General features: G+C 37.2%; 1 protein-coding gene across 1 annotated transcript; it reads right to left on the reverse strand.

Annotated features, from left to right (window-relative positions):
* Positions 1 to 3,540: 3,540 nt before the first annotated feature.
* Positions 3,541 to 4,515, reverse strand: LOC109257350 (olfactory receptor 151). Its single transcript, XM_019433378.2, has one exon. The coding sequence runs from the start codon at positions 4,498 to 4,500 to the stop codon at positions 3,541 to 3,543; it is 960 nt and encodes a 319-aa protein (XP_019288923.2). The 5' UTR covers positions 4,501 to 4,515.
* Between the last annotated feature and the right edge of the window lie 5,009 nt (positions 4,516 to 9,524).

The raw sequence follows: 9,524 nt of genomic DNA on the forward strand, positions 1-9,524 counted from the left end.
CCCCACACACACACACAAATCCTTGAGCAAAGATAGTCTTATCAAAAAGTGATGCTGGACATCAACCTGCCAAAAAATGAAGTAGAACTTACATTGCATGCAAAAATAACTCAAAATGGATCAGACACCTAAATGTAAAATGCAAAACTATAAAACTCCTAAAGGATAACATAGGAAAATAAATACATGATCTTAGGTGTGGCAATAACTTTTTAGGTATAATATCAAAAGAACAATGTATGAAAGAAAGAATAGATAAAGCTGGAATTCATTAAAATTAAGTTTAAATAAGTAAATTTAATTTAAGTAAATTTAAATTTTCTACTCTGTAGAAAGACACTGTCAAGAGAGTGAAAAGACAAGCCCCAGTCTATAAGAAAATATTTGCAAAAGATGTATCTCATAAAGGACTGTTATCCAAAATATACAAACTTTGGATGGACCTTGAGGGCATTATCCATAGTAAGATAAATTAGAAAGATAAATACCATATGATCTAATTTATAGATGGAATCTAAAAAAGACTCCAAACTACAGATAGTAAAATGTGATTACTGAGGGATGGGAGTGGGATGATAGGACAGATGTTAAGGGTACAAACTTGTGATGTGAAGTAAATAAGCCCTAGAGACCTGTGCACTAGGTCTAGTGGATACTGACATCCACATTGTATTACAACCATCAAAATGCCAAGAGACTAGAACTCAATGATTTCAGAAGTTAAACAGAAATGATAATTATGTAACATGATGGTGGTGCTAATTATCCCTACAGTGGCAATCATAGTACATATTATAATACATCGATGTATCAAAATAACATGTTATACACCTTAAGTTTACTCAAAGTTACATGTCAAATATGTTTTTTATTAAAAAAGGAAAAAAAAGAAAACAGGAAAAACAAAAAACAAAAAACAAAAAACAAAAAAAAGGAAAGAAATCATCTGATTAGAAAATGGACCAAAGACCTTACCAGACACTTCACCAAAGAAGATATACGAATGGCAAATAAGCATATAAAATATATATCATACATCATATGTCATCAGGGAAATGCTACTAAAACAACAATGATATACAACTACACACCTATAACCAAAATAATAAACAGTGACAACAAACAGCATGTGCTGGTGAAGAATAGGAAATCTTAATTCATTGTTGATAAGAATGGAAAATGGTTCAGCCACAGTGTGGTGGTTTCTTACAAAAGTAAACGTATTCCTATCATTCAATCCAGCAACTGTGTTCCTTGGTACTTCCCCAAAGGAGTTATGTTCATAACTGCCAACACATGGAAGCAACTAAAATGTCCTTCAGTGTGTGAATGGATGAATAAGCTATGGTACATCCGCACAGTGGATTATTATTCAGTGCTAAAAGAAATGAGCTATCGAATCATGAAAAGACATGGAAGAAGGGCACCTGGGTGGCTCAGTCAGTTAAGCATCCAACTCTTGACTCAGCTCAGCTCTTATCTCAGAGTCATGGGTTCAGACCCCGCATTGGGCTCTGCACTGGGCATGAAGCCTACTTAAAAAAAAAAAGCATGAAAGAACTTTAAATGCATATTAATAGTTGAAAGAAGCCAACCCTATGACAATCTGGAAGAGACAGAACTATGGAGAGAGTAGATTAATGGTTTCAGGGCTTCTAGGAGAAGGAGGGATGGACAAGTGGAACACAGAGGGTTTTAGGGCAGAGAATCTGCTCTGTATAAGACTGTAATGGTCATACATATAATGGATACATGTCATTATACATTTGTCCAAACTCATAAAATGACAACACCTAGAGTGAACCATAATGTAAACTAGGGACTTTGGGTGGTAATGATGTGTCAATGTAGGTTCATCAGTTGTAAAAAATGTATCACTTTCATAGGGGATGTTGTTAAGGAAGGAGGCTATGTATGTGTGTGGAGCAGACAGTATATGGAAAATTTCTGTACCATCTGCTCAGCTCTGCTGTGCACCTAAAACTGCTCTAAAAAATAAAGTCTATTAAAAATAGGGAAAAAAACCTGTGAGCATTTACTTTCTTGTATTAAGATCCCTTTCTGTTTGAGAAACTTAGAATTTTACATTTTTCTATGTCTGAAGGATAGATGAGGTCTTGCACAAAAATAATTAAAAATGACAAAAGACTGGTATAATTTTTGCCTAAAATAATTATAAAGACAATCATGGTGATCACTGAGTAATGTATAGAATTGTTGAATCAGTATGTTGTGCACCTGAAATTTAACATTGAACGTTATTTATACTTCAATAAAAAAAATTTAAAAACAGAATGTCCATAAATCTTTTGCCATGTCAAACTAATTGCTTAATGTTACCAATTCTTTAACATGAATCACTGATAACTTCAATGAAGTGGGGGAAGATGGGGCGCCTCGGTGGCTCAGTAGATTCAACGTCCAACTTTGGCTCAGGTCATGATCTTACCATTCATGGGTTCGAGCCCCATGTAGGGCTCTGTGCTGACAGCTTAGAGCCTGGAGCCTGCTTTGGATTCTATGTCTCTTTCTCTCCCTGCCCCTCCCCCGCTTGCGCTCTGTTTCTCTCTCAACAATTTATTTAAAAAATGGGGGAAGACATTTTGCTCCATGGCAACAGGATTTACTGAGTGAAATTGGCAGGTGATGTGAAATGTCAGGTATTTCTGGAGGAGAAAGGACTACAGGAATGTATAATATTCCTTGGCTACTTGGGAGCTGTGTGATGATACTTGAAGGAGGGGAAGTTATTTTCCAGAATTTTGAAATGGAAAGGTTTTAATTATGCTAATATCAAAACATTGTGTAAGGAGACTGTCAGCCAAGAGAGAGGGGATAATGAGTCGTGGGTTTGAATCTCAGTGTTAATTGTATCAGGTCTGTGATCTGGAGAGAGTTACTTAACCTCTTTACATCAGTTTCTTCATCTGAGAAAATGTGATAATTAAGTAAAACACTTAGTAGATTGGCTAGCATTCCATAAATGTTAGATGTGATGACGATATGATGATGGCAGTAACTGAGTGAAGGGACCATGTAAGCAATCTTGGCAGGAATAAGTAAGTGGTAACCCACATAATGAGAGAGAGAATAGAGGGAACAATCTGGTCAAAAAGAGGTTATTTGCTATTTCTTGATGACTTTCAAATTCATCTCCATTTGTCTTATGTGCTTCCAAGTGCAAATTACTATTAGTTTGGGTAATATTTTTTTCTATAGAAGGTGATAAATCAATGAACAGCTCTCTCTTAAATTCATTGCTGAAAGTTTTAAATTTATGTTATATTGTAATCAAGATAAAGAACAGGTTTACCAGAGGGTGAAGGATAAACAAAATTTTTTTAAATGATCCCAAATGGAAGAAAATATGAACTTGAAATCATATTCAAGCAGAGTAGGATATGAGAGATGTGAGAGGGAGAAAGGAAGGAGGAAAAAAATCAGTGAATAAATCCAATGAATCATGTTGAGAAGTGGTGGTTCTCCCTTCACATGTGTTTACATTTTTGGAGGGCTTCTCCCCTACACTTCTCCCAATTTTCAACCTGAGGAAGAATGATGACATTTGCATCTGAAGAAGTTTCTCCTCAGCGTTTTCTGCACGGCAGCCTTTACCTCCTTATTCCTCAAGCTGTAGATCAGGGGGTTCAGCATGGGGATCACCGTGGTGTAGAACACGGAGGCCACGTTCTCCTTGGCCACAGAACTGGCCGTGGAGGGTTTTAAGTACATGAACGCTGTAGATCCATAGAACATTCCCACAGCTGCAAGGTGAGAGCTGCAGGTGCTGAAGGCTTTGGACCTCCCCTGTGTGGTGCTGATGTGGAGGATGCTGGAGAGGATGAAGACGTAGGAAACAAGGACTGTTAAGCTGGTGACTATGATGTTGAATCCAGCCAGAAAGAACACTGTCATCTCAATATGATAGGTGCTAGAGCAGGAGAGCTTTATGAGAGGGAGGATGTCACAGAAGTAATGGCTGATGAGGAGCTCACAGTAGGACAGTTTTAACATCAGGCCAGTCTCTATTGTTGCACCAATAAATCCCGTGGCATAGACCACAGACACCAGCAGGGAACACACTTGAGGAGACATGATGACATGGTAGAGCAACGGGCTGCAGATGGCGACATAGCGGTCATAGGCCATCACTGTCAACATGTAACACTCACCAATGACAAACACAAGGAAGAAGTAGAGCTGTGACATGCACCCCACGTAGGAGATGATGTTCTTCTCTGACACAAAGTTCACCAGCATTTTCGGGGTAATGACAGAGGAGTAGCAGAGATCCACAAGGGACAGATTGCTGAGGAAGTAGTACATGGGGGTGTGAAGCTGAGCATTCAGACAAATCAGCGTGAACATGCCCAGGTTCCCTATGATGGTGACCAAGTAGATCCCAAGGAAGAGGAGGAAGAGGGGGAGCTGGAGCTCTGGCCGATTTGTCAATCCCCTGAGAATAAACTCGGTCACTGTAGAGTGATTTTCGGCAGCCATTCCCCTGTGATTGGGAGCCCTGTGGGGATGGGAGAGAAGAGCCCATGAAAGGCTATACATGAGTTTTTCTGATGAGGCTAGTCACCAGCATCCATCCTGAGTCTTAACGCTTTCTGGGTTGTCTCCTTACTCAATGTTTTCTAGGATTCAAACGATTTTGCCATGGTTTAGAGGACACAAAAATGGCAAAAAAGGGGTTACCCCTAGAGATTTTACCACTTTTATGTTCCTCAAGTACCGTGGTAATAATTACAAGTATGTTTTATTTATGGGTTTTGAGGTGAGTTTTGCCCCAGAAAGAGAATTTCGCTTGTCATTGATGAGATCACAAAATATTACCCATAAAATGAAAACATGTTGCTAATTTATCTCAAATCCAGGTAATATGAGATGGTAAAGCTCTACCAATTACTGAGTGATGAAATTCAATCTCCACATTTGAGAAATAAATGGAGTTATTTTATCAATTCCTGTAGTTTAAAAAATAATAGAATACATGTGGAAATATTTTCCAAATATTTAGTTGCTGTATAAGTGTAGATTTTTGTTAAGCAGCTGGAATTTGTCCTAATTTGTCATTGAACTTGAGGTCTTAGGGTACTTAGTTCTGGTTACACACAATAATCACTTTGGGAGCTTTAAAAAATAATGATGTCAGGTTCCTACCTATACTAGTTCTGATTTATTGATCAGAATGCATTTTTTATCATTGAGCTCTACGTTTCTGGGAAGGCAGCAAAGTTCAACTAAAGAAAGTAAAAAAAAAAAGTTTCTTTTTAAAGTTTTGTGTTTATTGGAACTAGAATAATTTGGGACTCTTAACGGTAGAGAGCAAAACAATTTGTGTGTAAGACGGACACTTTCCCTTCTCCCCCGTTTTGCATAGCCCTAAATCCTTTATCCTTGGTGGTCAGCCCATCCTTGGCCACTTCGTGTATCCTCTAAAATAATGTGTCTTATTGCTTCACCATGTTTCTATTTCTATGTTGTTGATTTCCAAATTACTACTTATTGTTTGTTTTTAGAGTCAACCTATGATTAATGCTGAGAAAATTTTTAGCTGATGGTAATTATATGTAGATGCCCAAGAGATTTCTTGGAAGGAATCTTGGTATTCTTCCCAAGTCAAAATGGCAGTTTAAAGCTGGTCTGGAGAAGCAACTCCTGTCATGGGGTGTTGCATCATCTTGTGATGAGTTTTCTTCATTTCTCCTTTATATCCAATAAGAAAAAGCAGAGGAAAACATAATTTATAAGAGAAGATAGTATTCTTCTTCTGATAACTTGTTTGCCAGAAGTAATTTGGTTGGCTCTGTTGAGTAATTATCAAGTGGTAAGTGTAAGCCCCTGGAAAATCACTTGCCTCACACTGGCTAAAATTTCCCAAGTTCTAAACAAGATTGATCAATAGATGAAATGATCTTAAAACAACTCTAATCCTTAGTTTTTATGATTTCAACTTATGGGTGAGTAAAAAAAAGTTCTATGTGATTGAAGAAGATATCTATTTGTATATCTGTCTATTTATCTATGTTTTAAATCTGAAGAATTTTACAACATGGTCATAACGAATAGTTAAAAGTTAGCAAGTGGACTTGTATTTCCATACATGAAGGAAGAACTTCTACTTTGTGTTTCACCATAAACAATTAGAAAACCAGACAAGGGATATGAAACCATATTTTCCAGATAGCTGACAACAGGGAGCACTAAATTGATTCCTGAAAGGAGGGAAATAAACAGCATGAGCCAATGATTGTACCAGCTTATCTCCTGTAGGAATTTTCCATTCTATTCTCCAGGTGGGGAAAATCCAGAAAGGATAAATATTGTATTTTAAAAATATTTTTCTTTCTTTCTTTCTTTCTTTCTTTCTTTCTTTCTTTCTTTCTTTCTTTCTTTTTCTTTCTTTCTTTCTTTCTTTCGTAAGAGTGAGATAGTAAGACATTGAATGTGGGGGGGGGGGGCAAAGGGAGAGGGAGAATCTCCATCAGGCTCCATGCTCAGCACAGAGTCTGATGTGGGGCTTGATCTCACAACTGTGAGATCATGACCTGAGTCAAAATTAAGAGTTGGACGCTTAACCAACTGAGCCACCAGAGTGCCCAAATATTGTAAAATCTAGGACAAAAACTAAATAATAAAAAAAGAGCTATAGCTAACAAGCCAGTAGTGGAGATAAAATCAAATCATCAACAAAACTTCAATTATTCCAAAAGAAGGCAAGAAGAAAAACAAATGGAATAAATGACAACTGAAAGAAGTAGAAAACGTATAGCAAGGATGAAAGATTTAAACTCCACCTAGTGAGGGGCGCCTGGGTGGCTCAGTCGGTTGAACATCCGACTTTGGCTCAGGTCATGATCTCACGGTTCGTGAGTTTGAGCCTCGCATTGGGCTCTGTGCTGACAGCTCAGAGTCTGAAGCCTGCTTCAGATTCTGTGTCTTGCTCTCTCTGTGCCCCTCCCCTGCTCATGCTCTGTCTCTCTCTGTCTCAAAAATAAATAAAACATAAGAAAAAAAACTCAAGCTAGTGATTGATAATTGAATTAAATGTTAATGGTTTAAATATACCAATTAAAGTGCAGAGATTGTCAGATTGGATAAAGGGCATTACTCAATTGTATGCTTTCCCAAGAAATCCACTTAAAATATAAAGACAAAAACAGCTAAAACTAGAAGGATGGGAAAAGATGTACTGTGAAAACATTGATCAAAAGGAAGTTGGAGTGACTGTATCAGCATTAAGCAAAGTAGACTTCAAAGGAAGGATTGTTACTAAAAATAAGGAGGAACATTTCACAATGATAAAGGAATCAATTCATAATAATCCTAAATAAATTCGTGTATTAATAGTTTCAAAATACATGAACCAAAACTGACAGAACTGAAAGGAAAAATAGACAAGTCCACTGTTAGTTGGAGACTGCAATATTCCTCTTTCATTAATTGATAAAAGTAGTAGAAAAATTAATAAGGACATAGGAAATATCCACAAATTGACATTTTTAGAGCACTCCACCAAGAAGTCGCAGAATATCTAATCTTTTAGGTGCATATTTTGAGATCAAAACTATTCTGGGGAATAAAACAAACCATCATACCTTTAAAAGGTTGAAATCACAATGAGTATGTACCCTTCACCACAACAAATACAAACTATAAATAATATACAGTAAGATATCTGGAAAATCTTTGAATATTCAAAAATTAAAAAACCCACTTCTAAATAACACACAGGCCAAAAAGAAGTCACACACTAAGTTACATGTGAACTGAATGAACATGAAGACACAGTAATCAAAATTTTTAAATTCTGCCAAAAAAAATGTTAATAAGGAAACTTGGCATTAAATGATTATTTTAGAACAAAAGGGAATTCTAACATCAGTAATCTATGCTCCCACCTTAATAAACTACTAAAATGATTCAGAATGAAGAAAATCATGTAGATAAGCATGGAATTCAATGAAATAAGAAAACAGATAAACAGGAAAAAGAAATCAGTGAAACTAAAGCTGGTCTTTGAAAATAGGCAAGAGACAGAGAGATGGAATCACACAGCCTATAAAGGAGCAGAAATGAGATGAGGATACTATTATTGGACTCTCAGTGAAAATACTAGAAGATAAGATAGTACTGTCTCTAAGATAGAGGGGACCAGACACAGGAGAGAAGCAAAGGAAACTCTAGGTTGACAGCCATATGTCAGGTCTGGGGAGTGAGTCCAGAAAGGACAGAGGATAAAGGCCTCCAGGGGAGAAATGAAATTGGTAGACTGTCTCAAATATTTGGACATTTGGAAAATTATATTAAGGAGTACTTGACAGATACTATGGAGCATCTGAAAATATACATTTTTTTAAATGTTTATTTTTTATTTTTTTTTCAATATATGAAATTTATTGTCAACTTGGTTTCCATACAACACCCAGTGCTCATCCAAAAAGGTGCCCTCCTCAATACCCATCACCCACCCTCTCCTCCCTCCCACCCCCCATCAACCCTCAGTTTGTTCTCAGTTTTTAACAGTCTCTTATGCTTTGGCTCTCTCCCACTCTAACCTCTTTTAAATGTTTATTTATTTTTGAAGAGAGCAAGACAGAGCATGAGTGGGGGAGGGGCAGAGAGAGAGGGAGACACAGAAGCTGAAGCAGGCTCCAGCCCCTGAGCTGTCAGCACACAGCCCGACGTAGGGCTTGAACTCACGAACTTTGAGATCATGACCTGAGCTGAAGTCGGACACTTAACTGACTGAGCCACCCAGGTGCCCCTGGAGCATCTGAAAATACAAAGGAGAGATACCTAGAATTGGTCAATGATTACAATTCCGGGAAAAATTACAAGTAGTACAAATAAAGGAACAATGAAAAGTACAATATTTGGTTCTGCAGTGATGGTTCATTCTGCATGATAATAAAGTCTGCACTGCCAGAGTTCTAATACTGTTGACATTAAGCACTGAGAATAAATAACTGTATTATAACTGGGAGAATATGGAAAGGAATTGGGGTGGGGGAGCGTAAGACAAATCTGCATCTAAATAGAAGTTATGCATTCAACAAATACTTATCAATAACTATTGAGTTAGGTCCTATTATAGACTATTAATCATGTCTAAGATATCATGAAATCCTCAAAGAGCACTGCAAGCATAATAAACAAACACACAGGTAAATACCCAAGGAAACAGATACAAGATTTGAAAACTGTTTCCTCTGGACAGCAGAGCTGGGCTCAGGGATGCTTGGGGCAATGAGTGTTAGTTTTTATTATTAACCTTTGAGTAGCTTTTGAATTTTAAACTATATGCGTGCATTATTTTTAAAGATAAAAACTGATTAAAGTACTGTGTTCTCTTACATATTTTTTATTGGTGGTCTTAATACAGATCATATTTTTATGTCAAGAAGCACAACTGTGTTCATATATATATTATTTTGAGAGAAAGAGAAAGCGTGAATGGTGGAGAGGGGTAGAGAGGGAGAGAAAGAGAGAGAGCATGTTGCGGGGGGCGGGGGAAG

This window comes from Panthera pardus, unplaced genomic scaffold, assembly GCF_024362965.1.
Source record: "Panthera pardus isolate Hobbes unplaced genomic scaffold, ASM2436296v1 HiC_scaffold_12, whole genome shotgun sequence".
Taxonomy (NCBI): Eukaryota; Metazoa; Chordata; class Mammalia; order Carnivora; family Felidae; genus Panthera; species Panthera pardus.